General features: G+C 37.1%; 3 protein-coding genes across 4 annotated transcripts; all 3 read right to left on the reverse strand.

The window, feature by feature from the left end:
• Nucleotides 1-1,243: 1,243 nt before the first annotated feature.
• On the reverse strand, nt 1,244-5,685 carry LOC129242070 (elongation of very long chain fatty acids protein 4-like). Its single transcript, XM_054878630.1, has 5 exons — nt 5,519-5,685; nt 5,289-5,451; nt 5,063-5,234; nt 3,001-3,128; nt 1,244-1,411 (listed from the first exon to the last, which is right to left on the reverse strand). Exons 1-5 carry the CDS (start codon nt 5,683-5,685, stop codon nt 1,244-1,246), a joined length of 798 nt encoding a protein of 265 aa, XP_054734605.1.
• Nucleotides 5,686-15,653: 9,968 nt separating this feature from the next.
• Nucleotides 15,654-17,800, reverse strand: LOC129241100 (vanin-like protein 3). Of its 2 annotated transcripts, XM_054877261.1 has the most exons (5): nt 17,687-17,800; nt 16,894-17,548; nt 16,128-16,842; nt 15,908-16,064; nt 15,654-15,797 (listed from the first exon to the last, which is right to left on the reverse strand). In XM_054877261.1, the coding sequence occupies exons 1-5, from the start codon at nt 17,756-17,758 to the stop codon at nt 15,678-15,680; spliced, it is 1,719 nt and encodes a 572-aa protein (XP_054733236.1). In that variant the 5' UTR covers nt 17,759-17,800; the 3' UTR covers nt 15,654-15,677. The 2 variants fall into 2 exon arrangements, with proteins under 2 accessions (XP_054733236.1, XP_054733237.1); XM_054877262.1 differs by having other exon boundaries at nt 15,717-16,064.
• Nucleotides 17,801-23,295: 5,495 nt separating this feature from the next.
• LOC129242071 (ATP-dependent DNA helicase pif1-like) lies at nt 23,296-24,303 on the reverse strand. The gene has a single exon (XM_054878631.1). The coding sequence runs from the start codon at nt 24,301-24,303 to the stop codon at nt 23,296-23,298; it is 1,008 nt and encodes a 335-aa protein (XP_054734606.1).
• Between the last annotated feature and the right edge of the window lie 2,601 nt (nt 24,304-26,904).

The raw sequence follows: 26,904 nt of genomic DNA on the forward strand, positions 1-26,904 counted from the left end.
ATTCGACCGAACTTGGCGCGCTTTTTTCGGTCTTGGTTTGTGCGGCAGCTTCCATTGAGATGATTGAGCTTCGGTTTCCACGTCATAGCCATAAACTCACGATTCGTCATCAGTTATGACCCTCTGGAGCAAATTTGGGTCGTCGCGGACAGAGTCCAACATCTCATTAGCAATGTTCACACGATGCTGCTTTTGGTCTCATGCCCAAATCATTGAAAAAAAAAAAAAAATCGAATGGCAGGGGCCAATCGATATGTCTAGGTCCTCAGCAACTTCTCTAACGGTGATTCGACGATTGGCAAATGCCATTTTCTTCACTTCATAAATTTTTTCGTCTGTTTTTGAAGTGCTCGGGCGTCCCGGACGCTTTTCGTCGTTCACATCTTCTCGGCATTCTGAGAACATTTTGTACAACCGATAAACGTTGCTTTGGTCCCAAGTAGCTTCTCCTTTATGACGCAGTCAACATTCCGAATGCATCCGCGCACTTAATTTCGTTTTTCACACACAATTTGATACAGGTTCTTTGATCCATCTTTTTGAATAGGTAAAAATCGAAGATGAGCCGAAACACGTGTAAGCAAGGCAGCTGTCAACAATTAATTGAACATTCAAAATGGCTGAACTCGTCGGCATGAGTGAGAGACATGAGTACCAACATATTGCCACAAAAAAATCGAAATTCGAATATACGTAACCTGCGAAAATTCAAAATTCGTGTTACTTTTTGAACACACCTCGTACATAATTGTTTGGTCTGTAGAGGTTTGAGTCAAGACAACTAATTCTACCCCTCATTTCCGCAAGTCGCGGAGTAACATTTTCTGCTGATTTGTGCTGTTTTCGTTTTCTTCTAGAAGGGAGCCTTTCTAGAAGCATACGTATGAATGCCTCTTGTTAAGTACGACTACGTACGCTAGTGCCAACGAAGGTCAAAGTGCACCTAATTAGATTTTTGTTAAGCTGCAATCATTGTAACTTCATTTACGCCAACGTCATGACCAATATTTTTTAACGCCTTTAATGATGCCACTGAATCTTTTTAGCACAGGGGTAGCTTTTCATTTCTGGGCTCTGTGTGTTCTGGTTGGGTGCCTTTACGGCAATATAACATGTATTTGCTTGCGTGTATATGTATATGTATATACGCTTCTAAGTATGTGGGTACCTGCAAATACATACATGCACAGCTTAAAATGAGTGGTGAAGGAAAGAATTTGAGATCAAGTGAAGTGTTGGAAATTTAATAATGTTTATTTTTCTTCGTTTGATATGCTTTCACATAAAATTGTCCGAATAGTAAAAGCAAGGAAGCCATGTAGCCGATGGTCACAAAATTTATCCAAGTAGGAAAATCACATCCTCTGAGAATGGCTTGAGCTGACCAAAAGGCACCGAAAACAAACTGCACCTGAAATTGTTCGAAAGTATTTATAAGTAACGGAAAGACTAAGAAAATAGCAAGAGATGTAAAAGAAGAAAATTAAGTAATTTTTAAATTGTAATGCAAAATCCTCGTGAGTATCGGAAGGCGCAAACCATGTGCTACTTTTTCGAATATGAAGAATATGGAGTTGCTATGTATGCGATTTGGTTTTTAAATGCTTTCATATATGGTGTTAAGGGCAACGGTCTTCATCGTCTATTTCATCCAATTGCACGCCCAAGAAATATGCTCTTTCGACGGCTGGACCGAAAGCGGTATTAGATGAGAGGGACATGTTGAGTATGTCCGGGTTCATTCGGGATAGGTAGCGTAGTAACCTACTACAATATCCTAAACACAACTCTGCCAAGATAACACGGGTCTCATGATACAGCCAGCGATAGGACTTCGATGGCGGCTTTTGGGGGTCGAGAGTTTATGAAGGTGGTAAGAGACCATCGTTAAATGCCTTTAATGCCCGTCTGTATATGGTCTGGTCTAGTAGATGTCATTAAAAAGATGCCTCCTAACTCGTTTGAGAAGGGGTTCAGCCTCAAACAAATGCATGAAGGGGTGGTGCTTGTGCTGAGCATCTACTACGTTCCTTAACTGGGACCATGGTAGACTCGCTGTAGAGATATTCTAGAAGAGAAATAAGGAGGTACCCCGCAGCTGTCCTGATGGCAGTATTCTGACAATTTTGGAGCTTCCTCCATGAGGATTCACTAGTACCAGGCAACCCTACCAAGCGACCGACCAATTGCTTTAAATGACGCCAGAAATCTTTCTTTGTCCTTGATGACATGGTGAAGACTACTCTTGTCGGACCCAACTTCTTCAACATCAGCTTATTGACGCCGTCGTATCCATTGGCTTTGAGAGTTTTAGCTTTCCTTATGGTTACCTGTACTTTATCGCTGGAGAAAGCAAGGGGTCCAACTTGTGCAACTGTCTGATAGCATGAAACTTGGATCTGTCGACCGAAGGATGCAAGATCAATTATCGGCTTAAATATCTTACGTTGGGTCCAACGATACAAACTCATCGAAAGTGATTGCTACCCTGTTATTGCGCTCCGTCGGGTTCTATAGGGATCTTACACTAGAGGTAAAGTTACAGGTCTTCAGGTGCTCAACCCATTCTACCCGCTTGTGTTGGATTACCAGTCACCGAATCTTTAAATTCAGATCCTTTGTTTGAGGATCCCCGGGATGGGCCTGGAAGAGGTGTTCACGCTTGTTTGTTAAAATGGCTAGGAAATTAGGACGAATGTCTCTAAGGCTTCCAGAAAGAGTTGAAGCATGTTCGGCCGCGCTTTTTCTTTAATTTATGGGGTATTTTTTGACTTTGCGTTGCGATCTGCGAACGGCAGATGTTTTTCATGAGAATCATTTTCATTACCATACCTTCTCTCGGAGATTTAATATTCAACGTCAGAGACAATAATTACAATTACACCGACTTCGATGCCATCAAAGCTTTATGTACACATTTTGTATATTTTCAAGGATGTCTATTTAAATTTTTTTTTAAATAAAACGTTTTCAATAACTTTAGTCACTCTTTTAACTTACCAATTGCAATATCGTTAGATATTTTTTCCACCAGATAAATTTTTGAACGCTGGGTCCAAATGCACTTAGGCCATAATAGCTGTACATAATGACATGTATGAATGAATTTATCGTCGATGGCACTATTGCTGTAAAGAGTAAAGAGAGAGTAAAACTAAGTATATATATATAAATAAAAAGTAAGAAGACTCTGAGTAAACAGTTAAGCCAATGTTGGAGCTATTAGTAAGGACGCGAGAAATCAGCTATTGTTATTAGAGTGGTGTGGAATCATGGACACCAGCAAGGACACTAGCAGAGCAATTTGGGCACCGTTCTCAGTGCTGAACTAGATCTCAAGGTAGTTTGGATGATCGAAGAGGAAGCGATCAAAACAATGCAAAGTTTCAGATCTGTTCAATATTTTTCTTGGTCCTTCCCTCGGACGCAAATTTGGACTTATGTTTCTATTATGACTGGCCGACGAGTTGGACAGACAAGGGACCTGTGAGGTAGTGTGCCCGCGAAAGGAGAGTATCGGGATCCTCTTGACAACCTGCGCTCTACTCCTGGAAGGATGGTCTTTGCACCAACTCAGCGAGCGCTCGGCAAGTACACGAACTTTAAAGGTCGCGAAGTCCTGCCGGCCACGTTTGGATAGGAGGCGTTCGAGGGATATTCTGAGGATGACAAAATCTCATCTCTAAAATTTCGTGGGCATCCTCACGGGGCACTATCCGGGGGGTATACATGCCGTGAGACTCGGAATTACTTCGAGTCCTTTTTGCGTCAGCTGTATGGAGGATGAGGTGGAATCATCTCAGCATCTGCTTCTTAGCTGCCCAGCTCTCGCGGGACTAAGATTCAAGCATCTAGGTTCTCACTTCTTTTCTGTGCCTGCTGATATAGCAGGTCTTGATGTCAAAAATCTGATGAGCTTCATCAGCAGCATAAAGAGGCTAATACAACCCTAAATTAGCCACCGTTCATAGTCCACGAATACTCAACCCTTCCGATCCCTCTACTTTTCGTCCTATCGTTTTTTACTTCACCTCTTTTTCCCCTCTTGCAATGGTATCACAAAGGATTAACCAAACTTCTTTTGTCCCAGTGGGCCCACTCTCTGGGCAACCATTACTACCTAACCTAACCTTCTATTATGACTATGAGAGAGTAATGAAGAAATCCAGATTTTTGGATACTTCGAAATAAATACGTAGTAAATGTGGCATTGTAAGAGATAACTACTAGGCTTGACACCCTAAAAAAAGGATCTTATTTATTCAGATTCAATTTATTCCATTACCTAACCATGCCAATGTGTGAATTTTTCGAGATGCATCGGTAATTGTTAACCCAACTATGAATTTGTGTCCCTTCAAATGGACAATTTTGCTTATTTACAAAACCACTGTTAAAGGTGAGTTCCTTTTCAATATAAAGGCAATTTTCATAGTACGTAAAGGATGGGTAAGTATTTATGGTCATTTAATACTGCATAAAAAATTCAAATAATAATTATATATGACATTATCAAAACCTCAAAGTTTCTCTATAATGTATAAAATATTTTAAAAACTACACCATAACTGTAGTTTCTGAATCATGCAATGAGGTTAGAGCTCATGCAGAATATGGCTAATCTGACTGGTAAGCAATATATTATACTATGAGAACAAAACCCACGAGGACCATTGCGTATAATGTTTATCTCTTGATCCTTGGCAATTGTATGTCCAGCTTCGGCAGTCTTATATGGTATGAGCCTTTTTTTTTTGAAGTTATTGCAATTTTTTTCAGGCCTCCCCCATTTTTTGCCACATCGAAAAGGCTTCTTTTCCATAAAGATAAGTTTAGAGTGGACAATTCCGTATCTCTTGGAAATTCTTTAAGTTATTCTAAGGACTCTGTATAGTTTGAAGAAGTGCTCTGAAACTAACACCTTGTCTCCTGTTGTTCTTTAAATCTTTAAAAATCGATGTATATCAACTTCCCCGGCTTACACCCAGTCTATTTATGAATCAATTTATTACTAATACTAATTCATTATCATGCTTACTCGCACTCATGCTCAGGTACTTACTTGATCCGGTGGGCACCCACTTTATAGCAATCCACCACAGCGGAAACATTGTGCAATGGTGATAGACATGAAGAAATGTTATTTGCTCATGCTTTTTACGTAAAATAAAGAAAATCGTATCGGCGAATTCTAGCAGCTTGGAAAAATAAAACCACCAAACAGCAGCAGCAATCTGTGGAAAGCAAAATGACAATGATCAATAATTTCACGCAATAGATTTGCATACCTTCAGCTCCTCCTTCGAGTATAGCTCCCTACACGGCTGACACCAGAGGTTATATTTCAGGCGTATAACATTGAAGATAAGCTCCTTGCAAATATGAGCATTCAGCAAAACCATACACAAATTGTAGAGTAATAACAGCGGCTTCAGTTGGAAGGGTTTGCGTCTGTAAAAATGATTAAAACAACATAATTCGGTACTCAGTTACGTTTTCGTTATTTCTTTTTTGATACCGTTGCATCCATTTCGGTAGATAGAGCACTAACAACAGGTATAATGCCACAAGCGAAACCATGTCGCTAAATGACGCCACTAGCAGCCACTGTTGCGTGCGTTTGTCTGCTAAATGTGCGTAAGGAAAATTTGTGGAATTCAATTTCAAAAATTTGAGAGTTGACATTTTACTGTATGATTTCACTTTTATAGCCACAGCCGCTCGCACGCAATACACCGGCATAAAAATGGTTCTGCACTAAACATCTTAAAATATTTTTAAAAGCTTTTATAGTTTTCGTCTAAGTTTTATTTTCGTACTTAGTCTTGCGTATCAATTTGAAGAAATTAACTTTGACCTAATGTCATGGACAACCATACTCTACATTAGTAATGATTTTTTTTTCGAAGACACAAAGCTTTTGAGGTATAACATCGCATACTGATGCCGTCTCATACGAATTGATGTTCAAATGTCGATAAATGTGAGAAAATTGTATCATGCATGTTTTTTAATAGCACTATAAAAAAAAAAAATTTGCTTAATATTTTTGATTTAAAAGGAAAACGGAAAAATAAGCGTAAATATCTTTTTTCGTTATTCCCACAGAATTTTATTTAATACCGATCTAAATTCATGTATGCGTATTGATAATCGCTCTACAGTCGTAAGCCGACTCCAAAAGGCTGATGGTTTTTATGAGATACTTTTCTCATAGCAGAAATGTACGGGGAAGTTTGTCATTGCCTGGCGAGGGGTGACAGCTTTAGAAAACAACTTATTTTTATGTAATATTTCACGTTCACGCTGTGTCCACGTCACCCTTATTATTTACATCGCTCACAAAATTGTATCAGAAACTCAGTCCCACCTCAACGGCACGAGATGAAACGCTTTCCGCTTGAACAACAATGAAAAATATTGAAAACTTGTTTTTAAAATAGATGCTGCAAAATAAATAAAAAAATGTACCATGGCACCAACTCAACTATAGCTGCACTAGTCTGCTTATTGCTTAACTCCAAAATTTAGGACAGCTGTGAAGTTACGATATTTTTACTTAAAACTCATCCCTTCGAAAGAGTCGAATTTTCAGACCGGCGACTAATATACTCATCCAAATTGGCATGTTTGGGACTTGGAAACTATGAGATGTCGTAAAGATGTCAACGTATTTTGAATACCTATGAACGACTATTTGGTGTTGGCTTAGAAGCGCCGTTTTTATTGGCAGAATATTGAATGATTGGATGAATGGTTGCGTAATTAAGTATCTTGATGATACCAGCCTCCATGAAACTGCAATTCTATGAAAATAGATGCTATGCTAACAATTCAGAACTATTAAAAATACTATGGCCTAGGATTCCCACGATAAGCTACTGTAGGATCCGATAGGCACCAGATGAATGAAGTCTTATTCTATAACTATCGAAAGACCAAATTTCCTAGCACAGTAAGAAAAAAGGAAAACAGTTATCGTAATTGTGATGACGTTTACGGTATTCCTTCTGGACAGAAATTATATTTTTTTAAACAGGACCCAAGTACATAGTTCTGACTTTTCTTTGGTCTTTTGCAAATCACTTATAAAGCCATCGAGACGCTCCTGATCCTTTTTCACAAACTCAGTAGTAAGTTCAAGATGTCCACAGTTTCTGCTTCTCGCTGCAATTATTTTAGACGACATCATGAGGAAACTTACAAAGCAAAAAAGAAGTATCGTTCATCACCAAACATTTCGAGGACTTGGACTTCGCTGGTGATATCTGCCTCCTTACACAAAGTTTCCGATATGCAGGCAAAAGCAAGCGACTTAGTCACATTGGCGTCTTAGTTACTGGATATCAATATTGTCAAGACTAAGGTCACAAGAGTCATCCAGCTCTCGCTTTAAAATGATTGGGCTTTGCGCCTTGGAGTTCGTCCTTAGCTTCTGTTATCTTGGCAGAACAATAACACCCCGAAGCCGAAGAAGACGTCAACTGGAGACTGAGTAAAGCAAGTACGGCGTTCGGTCGGCTGTACTCGGTTTGTAAGAGCCCGCAGATAAAGCAGATAAAACGCAGAGAATGGCGATAGATAGGCCTGATCACTTAATTCGCATGGCGCTAGATTGGAAGATCGATCTTGCGTGAGTTAGCCGCCGTGAGGATAGCGCAAAAACAATAGAAACCAGTCATATCAGATGGCGAAGCCTTGCTGAGGCCCTATGATTTCAAGTGGTGTGATTAAGGAATCAAAAAGGCGTGGTAGCAATATATGCACCGTTTTGGGCGAGCTTCATAAAATTGCGAGTGTCACCGGCCATTTTTTTTTAATTTTACTTTGGTGACATTACTTGTTTGGGTCTATAATTTGTACCAAAAGTAAGTAGTTTTGAGTGAAATAAGTATGTTGACTTATTCCAGAGCTATCGTACGCATGGGCGGAAAGACAGACATGCATTAATTTCACATTCTGAGCATTTTGGTATATATGTATGTACATGTCTATATCTATTTCGATTCCTTTGCAATGTTACATGCAATCGTTAAAAGAAAAAGTTATAGGAGATAAAGTGCTCTCACGATTCTTACTGCTCCAGGGTCCAAAGATCGTTTACTTTCCGTAAAAAAATAGTTTTTTAGTTTATAAAATTATTAGATATGCCCTATGATCAGAAAGTACAGGAAATGATTAAATAAAACAAAAGAAAATTCAATTTCAGGCAAACTTATTTTCTCTGCTTTAAAATATGATCCATCTGAAGCACCACCTATGAGTTTAACCCAATCCTCCTACACCCCTGGTAAGCCGACGAAGGGATGACCTTCAGCTACTTCATCGCATTTCCTTTGATCTCCTCTATCGACTGAAATCTCCTTCTACGAAGTGGTAACTTCGACTAGGGAAACAAAAAGAAGTCGCAGTGGGTCATATCAGGTGAATACGGTGCTTGCACCTTGCACGATGGCATTTACTTGGTATTTGGCCAAATAATCCAGCACAATTTGGGCTCGGTGCGATGTCCTACCAACATAAGAAAAAAATATGAACCAGTACCCACGTGCGCGGTTCGTTTAAATTAAACATTCCCGGTATTTGTTGATCATAGGGTATAGCAAAAAAGGAAATAAACTCCTAACAATATTCTCAAGTACCCGAAGAACTTAGACAAAATGAATAATTTTGAAAGAACAACCTAAATAAAAAGTGTAAATTCCAAATCAAAATTCATTCATGACTTATAAAGACTTATAAACTTATAAAAATTAAAAACAAGCAAAATACTGAGCTTTTAACCTCTACATACATACAAATATACGCCGGCTAATGCTAATATTAAATATGTAATACTGCCTCCATAAATGTGTCATTCAATTGTAATTATAATAGCCCCAGTGCGCAGTGACCTTAACCTTGAGAATAAATGTCACTTTAGAAACAATAACAAAAAAAGTTCACTCAAATGTCCAATTATGTGGGTGTAACGATGCGTGAATCGAAAAAAGGTACAAAATCGATAGTGAATACCAACATACGAGTACAATTGTTGAAGCTATTCAATAAATTAAAAGAGTCGCCGGATGTGGTGTGTTTAAAAAATTTAAGTTTTATTATCTCAAAGATTTTGGCAATTTGAGTTCGCTAAGAAGCCAGTGAGTGAAGTGATTTATATGTGTTAGTAGTTTGCTTCCATTAGCCCATAGGAAGCAAATGGGATAAAAGTACATAATATTTCATTTAAAATTTTCTAAAATAATGTACCAAAAAATGCATTAGAAATAAAACTCACAGCTTACGCAGCTATTTTATGAAGTTTTTTATTTACAGTAATCTTTTTTTATATTGCTTTTCTTTCAACACTTTGTTCAAATGTTTTCTCTTCAAAGCTAAGGATCGAATTTCTCATGAAATGGATGATGCTTCAAGCGGCACTGTTTGGACCCAGTTGTTAAGCGTTGAGAGACAGGGCAGTGGAAAGTCTTTCTTTAAAAGGTGCTTGTATGCCCTAGGACCAGCCGTATTTATTGCGACATAAGCTCTGTCTTCAGTGTGCCAGTGAATATTTTTTTTGAGTGCTTAATTTTCTTATTTGCTCTCGACTAACGATCAACCTTAAATTGTTTTTTAGTTCTTTTAAGTCTTGTATCGTTTTAACACACTTTTATTAGCTTGGGTTGTATGTATGTATGTATGTATGTAACGGAATCTTTGAGCTTAATTTTCACTGGCTTCTAAAAATCGGATCGACTTGGAATTTTGCACACCTATCAAGGACCGATGACAATGCAATAATTTGATAAAAGTTTTCCATTATCCTTAGTAGGATTGCCAGGATTAATATTTTCTTTTTTTACCTGTTTGCAAAAAGTAAGGCGAATTTGGTTGTAAAATGAAAAATCTTTATTTATTCTTGTAAATCAGTTTCTCAGGCTCCCTCCACGAAATAAGTTCTTCATCCCGATTACTTCTTTATCACGGCCGATAACTGCATAGTTTTAGACTCACAGTCGATAAGAAAGAAATTAAATATAACACGAATATAATGTTAATGCAATGATAATAATAATTTTCATTCATAATAAAAAATAGTTCAAAAAAAACTAAAAAACACGCTGTTTTGCTAATCGAACCAAAAAGTAGAAAATAAAAAATAGTTTAAAAAACTAAGAAACACGCTTTTATTGCTAATCGAACTAAAAAGTAGAAAATAAATTTTAATGACAAAGGGACCTATATTGAAGTAATAGCAAATCGAACGATCAGTCATAGTCAACTACCTCAGAACAGAATTATAACAAAAATTAAGATACAAATAGAGTAATTCAAATTAGAGTTAAAAGCGTAGGATGCATTTTGCTTCACTTTCATAACCTTCTGTACATAGGTAGTTGCCAATAGAATGATTGTAATATTTACTATATCAAGCATCCCAATTTTATTTTCTACTTTTTAGTTCGATTAGCAACAAAATCGTGTTTTTTAGTTTTTTAAACTATTTTTTATTTATAATTTGATTGTTGTCTTGACGTCTATAGATCTTAATACATTCTGTAAAAAAATATAGGGAATTGTTTAATTAAAAAGCGCGTGTTACATATATGTCTAAATTTTTATGGTGGAATATTGGAACAACTATTCTCTATAGTATCGCAAATTTTGAGCGTAATCCGTCAATTACCTTGCTTTTGGCATTTAATTATATCAATCAACCCAGGTGTGCTCTGGGCTCTACGGCTTTTGTAGAGGACCGAGAAGTCGTGGAAGATTAGCCCCGATCTGGTCGCCCATCAACGTCTTTAACAGATGAAAATGGCAAATATCATCGAACAATCACCGTATTCACCGTATTTAGCCCCCTGTGATTTTTTCCTTTTCCCAAAACTTAAATTGCCACTCCGCGGGCGCCGCTTTGAGTCGATAGAGGCCATTAAGGAGAATTCGCTGAAGGAGCTGATGAAGACCTCTTCAAACGAGTTTGAAAGCTGCTTTGATGACTGGACTAATCATTGGCATATGTGTATCGATTCGAATCGAGCCTATTTTGAAGACGGCAAAATAAATTTTGATGATTTAACAATTATTTTGCGTTTTATTGAACAATTTACGGTACTTTTTGACAGAATGTATTATTTACTCCTTTTGCATTTCAGCTTGTTTTTTGAAGTCTCTACGTAAATGTGAACTTCGGACGTGGGAAATGAATTGGGTCCATGACCCGAGAAAAATGTTTCACCACAAAACCTACATCGCCAGAAAATTTTTTTGTCCTCGTCAGAAACCTGAATAGAGCCGCAAATAGCATCTTGAGTCCTAGTGGTGGGGGCAGAAATATTCTCTTACAATTATTTAAAAGTAGTAAAGGTTAGATGGCTGTAGTAATCGATATCTCGTAAAGTATCGATCAAACAATTTAAAGTTTATATTCGTTATCAAGGTGACGTTTCACACTAAAAAAATTCTTTTGCTGTTTTTTGTTTGTTTTCTTACAGTTGTGAGTTACAGGGTGCTTACAATGGAAGTCAACAAAGAGAAAACTCGGAACATTTCACGTTTTTTTTTGGTTAAGGCGAAAATGCAAGCCAGGCTGCTGAAACTGTGATGTTGTTTATGGGGCGGGTACTGTAACAGCTAATTACGTACAATTTTGGTTTTGTCGATTCCGTTCAGGCAATTTTGATGCAAAAATTTTACGCAAGAATAAGGGATTTCTTTTTCCCAAAACAATATTTTTGTACCCCTACATATTTGAACTGATGGGAATAATGAAAGCCGTGACACTGGTACAGTGCGATGCGATACCTGGAGATAATATCTACTTTTTTCGCTGATAGCCGGGCTCCGATAAAGTCCCTCACAAAGCAGTCGACAACCTCCAAGGTAGCCATGAAATGCCGCGCATCTCTTAACGAGATGGCTGAGTCATTTCACCTACTGATAACATGGGTTCCTGGCCATTGTAACATTGAGGGGAACTGCAGAGCCGATGAACTAGCGAAAATCCATACCAAATTGACTGATGAATACACAGATATAGGTATACCCTTGCAAACATATAAACTACGTAGCCGCGAAGAAATTGTAAGAGTAGCGAATGAAAGATGCAAAAACGCCCGAAAGTTGTGGCCGACTCTCAATGCTAAATGCAAGGAACTTCTACTAAGAAGATATAAGCACAGTCTTAACAAACTGATTTAAGTTATTACGGGGCACTGCCTAATCGGTAGGCACGCCCAAAGAATGGATGTGCAAACACATGACTTCTGCAGAAGTTGTGTAGACGAGGGAGAGGAAGAGACGATCCCGCACCTTCTGCGTCACTGTCCTGTTCTATCAGACATAGACTCACCATTTTGGGTGGACAAACCTTTTATGGATTGGAAAATCTCGGCTCTGTCGTAATTAAGGATCTTCTAAAATTTTTGAAAAGTACACATTGGTTTTAGGAGGGATAAGGGCTAGTTCCCCACGCGGATTCACAATAGGCTATGAGCCTGAGTGTGCCCCACAGTGGATAACCTCTCAATTATTTTTTACACTTCTTACATATTTTCAGCTTTTGAGTTCGCTTGGGGAAGAAACTGCCTCTGGAGTCAAACGCTTTCGCTTCCCGCCTGAAGCAGAATAGTCCTTATAACGAATTGTCAAATAAGTATGTTTACATTGTTTATTTTGCCTACCTGGGTCACTGTATACACTGTGGTTAAGAAGTAGCACATCTAGTAGCAGGCGTATGTATGTATTTACTCCACCCATAAGTTCTGTTGCAAGTTAAATCCTTTTTTAGATAGGAAATAATAATACTTAAGGTACTTGACCACCTTGGAAAGCTAAAAAGTACAACATATTCAATAATTTTTTTTTCATGTTCTGTATAATATATTAAAATAAATTTTTTTTTTAATTTTTATTTAGAGCTTATATAATACAAAAAAAAATTGATTTATTAAAATTTCTTTTTTTAACATATATCCAGGAGGCGCCAAAGTCGAGGCCTGAAGAAAATCATGTCTTGCGGGGGACAGTTAATCTTAGAAATGGTAATTCTAAAACAAAAGAGAGAAACAAAATTTTCAAAAGGAAGGTTCCTTGCGTGAGAATTTACCACAAACTGACAAAAAAAAAAATAATAAAAAAATGACGGATGTTTGAAAAAAAGTTAAGAAAACACCCCTGTTTTTCACAATGTTATGCTTAAAAAGCAATACTTTATTAACTTTTTTTTTGCAAAATGTGATAAATTGGCATACAAAACATCTTAACAAATAAAACAAGACCAAAATCATTAAAATCGGCTAAGCAGTTTCGGAGATAAAGTGTCCGCCATTCGAAAAAAAGTAATTTCTGGAAAAACGCGTTTAAAGTTAAAACTTGCTATTTTCTTTCCGCTGAGTCAGCAAGTAATGAGTGCAGGATGCGCCTGCACATTTTCACTGATTTCACTTTGTTAGAATTCGAATTTAAAAAAACAGTTTCAGGTGATGATTTTTAAAAGTATAAGGATTGAAAAAATGTAAAAAAAAAATTTAATTTTTTGAAACTTATAAGGTGGTCAAGTACCTTAAAAAAAAAACTATTTTCATTCGAAATGGTCCCCATTTGCTTTTACTGGACCATCAGGCCATTCAGCTATTGCAGCACGCACGGTTTCCGTGGATATTGACTTCGCTGCTCGAACCAAAGATTGTTTGAGGCTCTCCCAATTTCTGTGAGATCTTCGACAGGCCATGTTCTCCAATTCTGATCACAAACTGTATTTCTATGGATTCAGATCTGGACTGCCAGACGGCCAATCTTCTGCGGTCATGAACCCGAGAAAATTGTTTTTTACCACTGCTGGGTGATTTTTGCCTTATGGGCTGGAGCGGAATCTTGATGGAAGATCTAACGCTCTACATTGAAGAGAGTACTGCTCAACTGCTTCACCCCGCTTTCTATGACATCCCCTTGGTACTCTTTCGCAGAAATAAAGCGATTTAACGCCTTCCCATACTACCATTTAAGCATAGATTTTATGACTTTGCTTTTTAAATACTTCTTCAAAAGTTACAATTTTCTCATCTGTTTTAATTTTCTTCAAGCGCGTTGTAAAGATGGCCAGTGGGGCGACGGAATGCTTTCTTGTGGAGATTATCTCTAATTATTCTTGACATGGATCTGGTCGATACATTAATTTCGATACATTAATTTTTTGGACATTATTTTCTGCTTTCTAAGAGGCATTAATACATCATGTTTCGACTTGACTTTAGCAAAATTAAAAAAAAATATTAATAATTGTAAAAGTTATCGCTGTTTTTGTGGAGCCCGTTTCTCCAGAAGTCCCTTGCGGTGATCATCACAAGCCCTTGGAGATTCATCTTAAATCAATCGGACAAGAGAAATTAGTTGTAGTAATAGATAATCTTGTGCTTGATCAAAGCTATGTTTTGTTTTTCAAAAGTAACAATATGACGGCCTCAGGAAATATTTTTCAGATTTTCGAGTAAAAACCGACAATTAATTGTTAAAAATAAAATTGAGTTTTTGAAAAAAAAATCCTTCGGTCAGGCAGGAGTTTTTTATGTTTTTCAAAAGCAGTATACGTTTTTTTGAAATCTACCAAGCGATTTTTAAGTTACAGTGATCACCAGTTCAAAATACATAGTTTTGAGAAAAACGCATTTAAAGTTTTGCTATCATGCTCCGGAGCTCCTGAGCGCCCTTTGTTAATTGTTGAATAACTCGAAAAGTATTTGTCGGATTCAGTTCAAATTTTCACACAATATTTTTAAGATATTATACTTTAAGAAAATGCAAAGAAAAATACAATACTATTTGTTTTTTAATTCTGACTACCCCTAACCCCTTAAGAAGTGAAATTTGTCACGAAACTTACTATAATTTATGAGTAGACAAAGCATGCGAAAAAAAGAATTTATGGCAAGACTAAGTAATACAGTCATGATAATTATATTCCAACAAGTGCCTTACGGTATGGCTTGGTTTAATAGGTTTTAAATTGAATTTCTCATTTTCCGAATAATTCCCATAGCTTTCATATGAAATAAATTAGGTTGCCTAATAACGCCTGAAATTCGGGCCCTCAAACTTAAGCTTAAGATATGAATGCAGAGATCCGGGAGTGTTTTTTTTAAGTTCTCGCCAATTTCAGAAATAGGAAAAAAATGAAATAAATGTAGAAATCCTGAAATAAGTTACATAAATATACCGTTCAGGTAGATCGCCTAGTTGGCTAGCTGTTTGCCGGGCGCTAGCCTTAACTAAAGTAAAAAACATGGTACGTTCATGCTTGAGTTCAACGAGCAGCCTTAAAAATATTACTTAGAGCGCATTGGAATGCCAAAAAACAAAAAAAAAAAAAACAAATCCACAAACCTACACTTTACCCTTTTTCCTTCCTCTAGCCCCTTTGTTCAGCCCTGCTAGCATAGGAAATAATAATAACTCCTACATGAGTAATCTTGACCAAATTTCATGTTAGTTATACATTGAGTGTTTGTTAAAGAGATATTGATATTTTACAGGTCTTCAAATAAGTACCCCTGAATTAGTTATTATTTTAGACTCAAAAAAGTTTATGATCCTGACAATGATTATGTTGAAAAGTTTTGATGTTTAAACATTTTTTTATTGTAAAAAATACTTGCTTCATGGGACAGAGCAGATACTAAATTTTTGACAAACATTTTTTATATGACATTTTCTACGTTTAAACATGCATCCTTTGCACGATGGAAAAGGTCATACAATCGCAGACGATACGAGAGTCCAATCATAGTTATAAGCGGTTGGATATCCTTTACGTCAGACTAAACATGTTTTGAAAATTTTAGCACAACCGTGAGTAATTTTGCCGTAATAATTAATTATTACATACAAATTTAAGACTAAAAAATCGTTTGTGCAAAAAGTCAATCACATAAATGCTGGTCCAGAGCCACAGGCACGTAACCAACATTGCCATGGATCCACCATATTTCGGTGCTGACGAGCTGTCATAGTAGTTTGCGTAGATACCAAAAGCCAGCAGGTTGTCCGCGGAAGCTTTTAAATCTATTGAGGCAGCATAAGAGTTGCTGAAAAATTAAAAAAAGTACATTTAATGCTTTATTAATTAAGATTCGAAAGTAAGCATCTACCCTTTGTCCGCAAACTCCCAGTCCACCTGCTCTGGCTGCAACGAGTAAAGACTCAAATCCAATGTGTTTGGCATTACCAGTAGGCGTTCTGTTTTTTTGAAGCTCCCAGCAATGTTTAAACGTGTGAAAGCTATTTCAGGCACAATCGTTGTATTTGCAGCGAATAGAAGACCACAACTGGACACCGTTTCATTGGTACATGCGTACAGAGCACAAATGGCGACAGAGCTGTACTGTTCCTTTTCGTATGTGCGTTGGCCAGTGAAAACACCAAAACGGTATCGATAAGCTCCGGTGGCAGTGCCATTACCGTACGAGTTTTTACTAGTTGTAGTTTCGCCCGTTAATGTACAACACAGATCTTCGGCGCACTGCTCTACAGAAATGGCGGTCGAGGGAGTTAGTGGTAGCAGCACGGAATTAAAGTTATCTAATTGCGGGTCGCGAAGCAATTTTATGCCGGTTTGTGGCGTTGCTGATACATCAGCGAACTGTCTGGTTCTAGTTACTTGTGGACTACTTTCGTTGCCAAATTTAGGTACTTTCGCTACCAATAGTTGACGCACGCCTATTGTGCCTATCATTGCAGTAGAGAGACTGCCACCACTACCTGCGTAGATACCAGAACCTGTAGCACCAGCCATCGGATAACTACCACCAGCTGCGAGCAGTGTAACATTATTGCCCCAAGCCCAGGATTGTTGTAGTTGTATGGCTAAAAAAGTAATGCTTATACGTAATAAGGTAAAAAGAACTCATGTCCCACCTGTAAGAAAAGGAGTTTCGGAGTAGAACATGCTGGTAAAGATGATATTCCTAATGCCATATTTATCTACCAGCTCCTCAGCTGGTGTGTAGAAAAGTAAATCGAAGCATATGAAATGTGCGAACCTCACGCCGAAATCCGTATCGAATATAGCAAACTCTGGCTGATATGTTGTATTTTTGCGCTCTAAATAGATATTAAACTTGCGGTAGCGTGATATGACACGGCCCTCACGATCGAACACCACATTCGTGTTGTACATGTTTAGACCGTTTGTAGCACAGGGTCGTGGATCGAAAGCCGCATTGTCAGTACAATTTTCCTTTTCGTTTAAATTTATAACCACATATTTACGGTTCGCACGAGCACTACAAGATAATTGAACCAGGAAGGTTTCATAGTGATTGGTCTGGTTTGCCAGTAGACACGGTATTACCGCCCCTTCCGGAGCTGGCACATAGGTGGGTTGGAATTCATTGTTAAGTGTACCTTCGGGGAAGACTACAATATCAGTATCAAGTGCCTCAGGTGATTCCAGTATTTCTATGTATGCAGCCGTGTGTTTGGCTATCAATTCCGCTGCCGTTAGACCGACAAAGTCGGGACGAAATTCTACTACACCGCCAACAAAGTATGGATCATTGATGTTTGAGGCCTATTAGAGATGTTTGTTAATCTTCAATTAACGCGTGTATTTCTATTATCTAATCTTTATAATTGGCACTAGTGCAGTCCGTCAACCCAACAGACATACATTTCAGTTAAAATTTAGTGAAATGTAATAAAATATTACCTGGTTAGTAACTGATTGCAGCATAATGACGAGCAAAACGCTGACAAAAATATTAATAAATTTTTTGGCCATTTAAACGAAAATTATGGAGAGCACAAAGTTAGCGTCAACCATTTGCCGGCTACGGAAGAACTAATCCCAACCAATCGAACCAAAGGTTGCTGTGCCAGCTGCCTTTAATTTCCACATAAAACTATTTGAGGGGAATGATTTTTTGTTACAATAATAACAAAGGTATTACTTGTTTGCTTCTCTTCTATACGTTCTCTTCTTAAATCTCCCTTGGCGTTTTGTCTACGAAGTATTTTTTATATAATTTTCAAAGCAAAGCGATAATTTTTTATTTGATAATGATTAGGAACTTAATCTCACACTCTGAGCGCTTAGTGAGTAGTTTAAGAAAAAATATAACACCGTCAAATCATTTATGAGTGAGACTATTCGTATGTATGCATATGCATATGTAAAATTGCTTTGACTACAAAAATGACATTAACTTTTAGTCTCAACTACTTTGTTTAAATGCTTTCCTATACACACCTTTTTACTCTTCGCATACCTTCTTCTTTTTCATGATTTGCATTAAAATCGCAAAAGTTCTGGAAGAAAACCAAGAGACCGTCGCTTCTCCTTCCACCCCCATCGTGATAATAGTCAACTACTTAGCTGGTCATTTACATTATAGAACAGCAGTTGACAGTTTACTCTGACCTGGTTTACCATCCAAACCGTTTATTTCCACTCCTTCTATAGTTTGAAATGGGTAATGTTAAAAATTTAGCTTATGTTAAAAAGCTAGTAAATGTGAGCTAGGGATCGCGAGCTTCCGCTGTTAATACACCTTAGGCGGACAACCCAATTTTTATTGCATCGCGTCATTTGTGTTGATTGCATATTGATTTGAGAGCTCTTTTAGAGATTTATTAATATATGAATACCTTCATCCGTGGTCTTAGTTTCCACAGCTTCATAACTTTGATGCCATTTTGAAAACGAGACTTTAAGACAATAATTGGCTAGGTAAGAAATCAAGGGAATCAGACAGGAAATCATACTATTCAGAATTGGTTTAAAATTAACAAATAGTTGCTATTTGTTTCTCAAGTTTTTTAATCATATATGAGGATTTACTTTGCGCTGGTTGGTGCATATTTCAGGATAATCTATTTTGCCCATTAGGCCGCTTACAGTCTAGTTTCAGTTGGTAGTCATGATTTGGCCGACAATTTTCTCCACACATCTCCAGGACACCACGGTGCTCAAGGAACCTGAGTCAATTATCGGAATCAGTTCTACGGTGATCATGAATTGGATAGAACTCAGAAAGTGTTTGTGCTTGCACATATATTTAAATCGCATGCTCTTATTATGAACTTTTCATTATATTGAACATTTAACATCTCCATCTCTTTCCGGACCGACAACCTAGGCAACTATTGATTTTGATAGGCTGGGATATGAAATGGTACGAGTATCATCTCTGCTGCTGACATCCATTTGTGGCCCTCTACTGTTAACTTTCATTCCTTAAATCACAGTGTAGCATCTGCATCAGCAACTTACATCATATATATACATACACATATAGTACTTGTATACCATATGTACGAGGCCATACTTCACTTTTTCTTATCTGAAACTTGGTTTTTTTGAAGAGGTTTTTATGTTGGAAATATACTCGGGGGCTTACCATTGCCAACCGAGGGGTGACGCGATTCTTCAATTTGGTTTCGAACTCAGACCCCACGGTATGGTAGTCACACATACCCACATTCGCACACACATCATAAATATGAATGTATATTTACATATGAGCTTAGAAAGATATTCAAATATTTTTGTAGTATATTTAAATACTTTTTCGTCACCGGAGAAGTACTATAAATACATATGTATCAGGGCGGGTCGATTTAAAAATCGCTCATTGCTCTATGAAAATCGCATTTTAGGGATCAAAATAAGAAACTTTGCTGAAGGAAACATACCTCTAAAACGAATTCTGTAGATCCCCAATTTGGGTCGAACGAAAAATCCAAGAGTGCTCCAATCGAATCCAAATGTATGAGCGACCCCCACTAACTTTGGACGGCCGATCCACCCATGCCAGTGACACACCCCCTGGAACTCCCCTGGGGGGTTCCCCATACAACCATTTCCAAATATCACCATTTTTGGCCTTTACATGAGAAAAAAACTAAAAAGTTCGACCCAAATTGGGGGACATCAGAATTCGTTTTAGAGGTATGGTTCCTTCGGCAAAGTTTTTTATTTTGATCCCTAGAATATGATTTTCACAGAGCAATGGGTGATTTTTTTGCCTCCCCACAAATCGACCCGGCCTAATATGTATGTATCAAGATTTTATGCGAGCGGTTTCTTTCAATTTTTTATAACTTTGTTTGTGGTTCATAAATCAGTAATGCGGTTACGCTTGAAAAAAAATCTCAAAGCGTATAAGAACGAAAAATCTGTAAATGAAATAAAAATAGGTAGGTTGAATATTTTTATTCCTATAGGATAATTTGGTAAACGTACAAAGCAGTTAAAAGTGCAAATAAAGTATGATCACTAGGGAGTTGAGTAGATGGTAGAGTTGCCGTCGGTAATTCAATGTAAATGCAAATAAAGGCTAAGTGATTTTTCTATATTAAATTATTAATTGATTGCTAGTTTCCCTTAGACGTAATTTTACTTCAATTCCCCCTTTTTTTGAGCTCACCTGTGCTTTCGTCTTCTATTCCAACAAATTTTATAAAAAAATGTTGCTGCGTTCTCATTGCTGGTTGGCATCTGTGTGTAAGTGCAGTATCAACGTTTGCCAAAGGCAATCATGAAACACCATACAAAATTGCTACATTTTTAAGGTGGTATTTTTTTTATTTGCACCGAGTACAGCTGCGTCTGCTACGCGAAATAAATATAAGCAAAAATGCCAAGCAAAAGAAGTACTCGTAGCTGGCGTGTACTAACACTTTTAAAAATGTGTGTACCCTACAGGAAAAATAGGAGTTGTGAACTCGAATAATTCCGGTTTACTTTTTAGCAAAACCAGTTCATCTACCACTTCTATCTATTTTTCATGTTAGGAAGTGGTATTTTTAATATGGCGATGCCCCACGAAATGTCGATTGAGTGGCTATGCATCAGCAAAATACCAATTCATACTAGTAAAGAAAATTCTAGTCGAATATGTTAAAAAATAACCAGTAACATATTAAACTCCATTCCAGCCTTTTAAAATATTATATTTCATGTTAAAGGTGTGCCCAAATTTTTTTAAAATTAATATAAATTTTATCAGGCACAATAGTTGGTTAAAAATTAAAAAATTCGCTCAAAATGATAAGTAAATCATAAAAAACAATTAAATAAATACTTAAAAATTTTAATAAGAAATAAAATTTAATTTAATTTATTCACTTCACGGCGGCCGCCGTAGCCGAATGGGTTGGTGCGTGATTCCATTCGGAATTCACAGAGGGAACGTAGGTTCGAGTCTCGGTGAAACACCAAAATTAAGAAAAACATTTTTCTAATAGCGGTCGCCCCTCGGCAGGCAAAAGCAAACCTCCGAGTGTATTTATGCCATGAAAAAGCTCCTCATAAAAATATCTGCCGTTCGGAGGAGCTCGACCAAACACCCAGAAATAAATTTAATGCATGTTAAATTTCAGATTAATAGTTTATGTGTCCGGTCACCTTTGTATTATGTAAAAGTTCATTATTAAAAATTCGCATAGAAAACTTTAATGGCCCTTGGGCTTAACTTTCCGTGGGTGCTATAAATATTGTACTCCATTATTTTATCGGTGTTAGACATTTGTTTAATATTTTTGCTGATAAAATGCTGAAACAGACTCCTTATTACAGGAATCTGTCAAAGGTAAACTTAATACTTCTGTATACTCTTCTTGTTTTTCTGTTGCAATCCAAACCAACTGTTTTTTGTTCGTAATGCACCACCTTTTCATTCAACTTAATTAAGTCTTTTGTTCAACCCCATCAAACAAACTCTCAATCTTGCCGAACCAATCTTCTCCAATCATTGGCAACTAAGCTTTAGCAATCACATTCATTTACAACTGGTATTATTCCAGTCCATTATGAACTAGTATGATTTCTTCTATTAAATACGCGTATCTGGACTTGAGTGCTTACATGCTAGTATGTCTTTTTCCTGCAGGGTGTGTCGCTACTTGTATTTGTGTGTGTAAATACTGGAAGGAAGAAGGAAACGAATGCGCCTTTGGAAAATTAGAAAAATATTTGCCAATTTGGCAAAGCTGTCAGACGCGAAATTGTAATAAGAAAAAAATTGGAAAGAAATGTCTTGAAAATGTAAGTCAACACAAAAAAAGAGATGGTGCTATTGAAACACTTTGGAATTGAGGGAAAATACAATATGAGATGTAGTTAGAGGATTTCAAGTGCATAGAAAAAAGGATTCATAATTTTAGGGCTTACAGCACGATTTTCTTTTAATTACTGTCTTGACGTTTGGGTAACATGAAGTGGACGCCTTAGCATTTTGCAAAATATTTCCATATTTTAAAACAGCAGTTAAAGTTTTTGTATCGTGTACCATAATTTGGTTAATATTTGAGAATCTCCGAATAAATGCCATACTTAGTCGCAGTTAAGCATTCTACGGTCCAAAGCTTGAGGGCAACGGGTGCTTTAATTTGATACATAAGAGAAACTTTTCCTAGTAACTGGAAATATTTGAATTGTGATTAAGCAAACAGAACATTATTTTTGAAACCTCTAACACCTTGAGTACCACTGCACCTTTCAGAACTCTGCTTCAAAAACTTGAGTTGTCCTTCCACAATTTGGGTAGTTTTTTCCATATGCTTGCACATAGCACAGCAAGAACATGAAGGTAGTCGAATGCGGATACAACGCGACAGCCAACCAGCCAAATATTGCTTGCTACAAAAGCTGTTAATTTTGAAGATGTTAAAAAACTTAATACATAATTTTATTTTGAAAGAATTTTTCAATGGACACCAGAGCAGTTTACGATTTCACTTTTTCAATAGAAATGTGAATCCAGCGCCAATTTCTCATACGTAAACAAGCGGAATGAGCATGTAATTTAAGAAAAAAAAAATTATGCGAAAAATTTCAAGATAAGAATATTCAACTTGCTTTACTTTGTGGGTGCTACCAAGAAAAAGAAAAATAAGTGTTGACAGTTGAAATGATCACATGATATTGGAGGGTGTATATGTATATGTACTAGCTGACCCGGCGAACTTCGTACCGCCTGAGCGTAGCAATGATGCACTACTTTATTTTGTATAGCTGACCTATCTTAGGTATGAGTACCTATTCAATTTGAACTGGAATCTATAATATCCTCCATATGAAAATGAATCCATAATTCCCTGGTCTCGCTATACCTGAAAAGGACTTTACTAATTTAATTAAATAAAAAACAAAATATATTTTCATAATAGTGTTTATTCCATAGGATTCAATAATTTCACTAATATTTTTACAAATTGCTATTGAACAACTTGGCATTTTTAAGTAAACACTGAGCTCAATGCCACGCGCGCTCTAGAAAGCAATAGAAAAGTCTCTGTACCTTTCACTGCTTCTCTCTACTCTAATGCTTTTTGATAAACTATATTTTTAGTTTTATGTTCTGGCGCGTAAATAAATAATGTTGATGGTTTTCCGACACAGGAACAGGCGACATATAATTGGTCATGTGAAAAACATGGATTTTCTAGGTTGATGCCACATACACTTAGCGACTGCCCTTGCGATTTATTTATTGACATTGCAAATGCAAGCCGCACTGGAAACTGTAAACGCTTAAAGCTGAATGGCATGTCGTTCGGTATCATAGGGAGGCGTGGCATTAAAACATCTTCGCCTTTGTACTTTCCTTTTAAAATTGTGGCTTCGATGACATTGTTCAATAATTTCTTCACCGCAAGCCGGGTGCCATTGCACAGACGTGGCTGGTTTATGTTCCGTAACATAATAATTACTGAACCGATTTTTACTTGCAGATTATGAGATGGTAAGCCGGGCAATTCCAGCGAATTTAAAAATTCTGTTGCATAATTGACAACTTCATCTTCATTAGTAACGGAATCAACTGATTTGTAATTCTTCAATTCGCCAGCTATTTTCTCTTGAATCTGAAAATTCATTTCGTTCACATCAACATTTTTTGCGGCCAATATAACACGTTCGCTTAACCAAGCGTGATTTACGTAATTTTGAGCAATGTTTGGGAAAACCATCTCCATGAGTTCGGTCTTTGATCCACAAAAGTTACAAAAATTGGTAGGGAATGTAATGTATCCAGATGATGTATCAACAGCAATATTACCATTACCAATATCGAGCAGTTGTTTGAAAAACACTTCTCCAGACTGGTCTTCCTGCAATTCGACTCTCATGTTTATACTCAATTTAAGTGTTTTAATGTATTTCCATAGAATGGACGACTTCAAACATGCATTTAGTTCATCAGCTGGCGTTGAGCGTGGAATATCACCTGCCAATAGTATCATGGTACCACCAAACCGGTTTTTGTTATTTCGTAAATCTTGCATTGAGCGATCTAATGCCTCCAAAGATTTTTTGTGTGCCATCGTGGATTCATCCCAAATGATCAATCTGGTTTGCTGCAGCACTTTGGCCATGGCAGAATTCCTCGAAAGGTTGCAAGTTGGAGTTTCATTTATTTCAAGGTTCAACGGCAACTTGACAGCTGAATGAGCTGTTCCACCGCCTTCCAACAACGTAGCTGCAATACCTGATGAAGCTAGGGCTAGTACTTAAATAAATGATTGGATTTCACTTGAGTTAAATCGAGTAATATTTTTTCCGAGTTGGCACATCACTATCACAGATTACCACAGATTTTTTTTTAATTCGAATTTAATTAAGTAGCCACGTTTCCGAACAAATGATGTTCGAATTTAATTAAGTAATCACGTTTCCGAACAAACGATGCTCTTCTAATATATGCTATGGCTGTGAATGACATTGACATTCGTTACGCGCGTTTTTTAAAATATGCAAAACTAAATGTATATTTTTCAATATTTCTGAGAGATTTTCTTAATATTTTTATCCGTAATAACCTTCTCCTAATAATAACAAACACAACAAAAAAAGAATTAGTGAAATCGGTCCAGCCATTCACGCGTGATGCCGTGACCAAGGAAAACGGGTTTCATTTTTATATATATAGATATATGCATATAGTCCTATTAATTTATTAGGTAGCAAAGGGCGGAAACACAAAAGCACCATATTAAACGAAAACACTGTTTAGAAAATTTATAGAAATTTCCCTAAGCGGCCATTCTGTTTATAACTATACAACAGGCCTACAGATGGTAACACAACACGCAACTCTACGCACCGTGCAACCGTGCCGCACGCACTTATATAAAAAGTGAATTAAATACAAATAAAAAAATTAAAATGCTAAAAAACCAACAAATTCACTTTGGACTTAATAATTCTTTGTTTTTAGTATATGAATATTAATACATTTATGCAAAAACACACAAACCAAAAACAAAAAGGCAGAAATTGAGACCGAAATTACAGGAAATTTAATTGAAAGCTTAAATCGCTCATAAGCCTACTGGTATTTATGCGAATACTAAGGGATGAGAAATAATAATTAAATTAGTTTTCAGTTTCAACGCACGTTTATACCCACGTATATGTATTTACACAATCAAGTAATACAGTCATGGGCACGTGTGTAAGCAGAGGCTTCCGAATTGTTAATGCCTCTCGCACACTTAATACTAATTGCGGTGGTATCAAAGTAAGCTTCCGTTTCAAAGATGATCGCTTCATTTGCATTGGTAATTTTTCCTTTTTGTCAGTTCTTCATTTTGGGAAAGATAATAATTACTTAAAAAATCTTAGGTAAGAAACTAACATGTACACTTTTCTATGTCCAATTCCCTTCAGTTTGGCGGAACGTAGTCCTGGTAGAAAATTAGCTTTTCCATATGCAGCCTACCAATTTCAACTACCATTTGCCGGTGGATGTACAAGGTGTAGTCCAAAATAAGTAAGACTGGGATAAAATAGAAACGACAGGAGCTTTGTTCTGATAACTTCGAGTTTATTTATCCAAAATAGTGCCCTCTGATCTCGATACACTGTTTTGCGCGATCTAAAAGTTTTTCGAAAGAGTGTTTTAAGTCATTGACCGGAATATTCTTCAGAATATCGGCACAAGCCTTTTGGATGGCCTCTATGGGCGCAAAACGTTTTCCTTTCATGTTCACATTTTCAAATGCAATGTCTCGAATAGGCAGAAGTCACAGGGAGCCATATCAGGTGAATACGGTGACTGACTGATGGTTAAAATACGATTTCTAGTCAAAAAATCAGTCACAAGAGTGGATCGATGAGTTGCAATATTATGTAATAAGCGCCAGTTCCTCCTTCGCGGTATTCAGGGCGAATTCGATGAATGCGATGCAACAAAATAAACGCTTCAAAACGCCAAATTGCATTGACGGTTTGGCCCGTTGCCACGAACTCCTTGTGCCTAATTCTCTTGGAATCGTAAAATTAAATGAGCATCGACTTGATTTTTAACTTCTCCAAAAGCGATTTTTTGGGTGGTGGACCGTCTGGGGCCTTCCATTCGGCACCTTGACGCTTAGTTTCAGGTTCATGTTGGGTACACCACGTTTCATCACCAGTTACAATGTTGTAAAGGAATTTCTCATCTTTTCTCGCCTCTTTAATGAAGTCCTTCGAATGTTGAATTATGAGCCAGTCGAATGTTGAATTATGGTCCTTAGTTAACTTGTGCGGAATGAAACATGAAACGTGCACAAACCTTTCGTAAGCCCAAATGATCAGTTATACGATAAATTTATGCTTTGGAGATATCCAACTCCGATACCGGTTAATTTTTGATAAATTTACGAACAATTTCGATGGCCTTTCCAGTGATAACGTCTCGTATACATTGCCATTTATGTCCTCACAACCATTTCTGAAACGTGTGAACCACTCATGAACTCTGGCACGAGATAGACAATCATCGCCATAAACTTTGTTCATCAATTCAAATGTTTCGGTAAGTGTTTTACCGATTTTAAATTTGGTATTAGCTCTGGTAAGAGCCGAATGGGTTGGTGTGTGATTACCATTCGGAATTCACAGAGAGAACGTAGGTTCGAATCTCGGTGAAACACCAAAATTAA

The sequence above is a fragment of the Anastrepha obliqua genome, chromosome 3 (assembly GCF_027943255.1).
Source record: "Anastrepha obliqua isolate idAnaObli1 chromosome 3, idAnaObli1_1.0, whole genome shotgun sequence".
Taxonomy (NCBI): Eukaryota; Metazoa; Arthropoda; class Insecta; order Diptera; family Tephritidae; genus Anastrepha; species Anastrepha obliqua.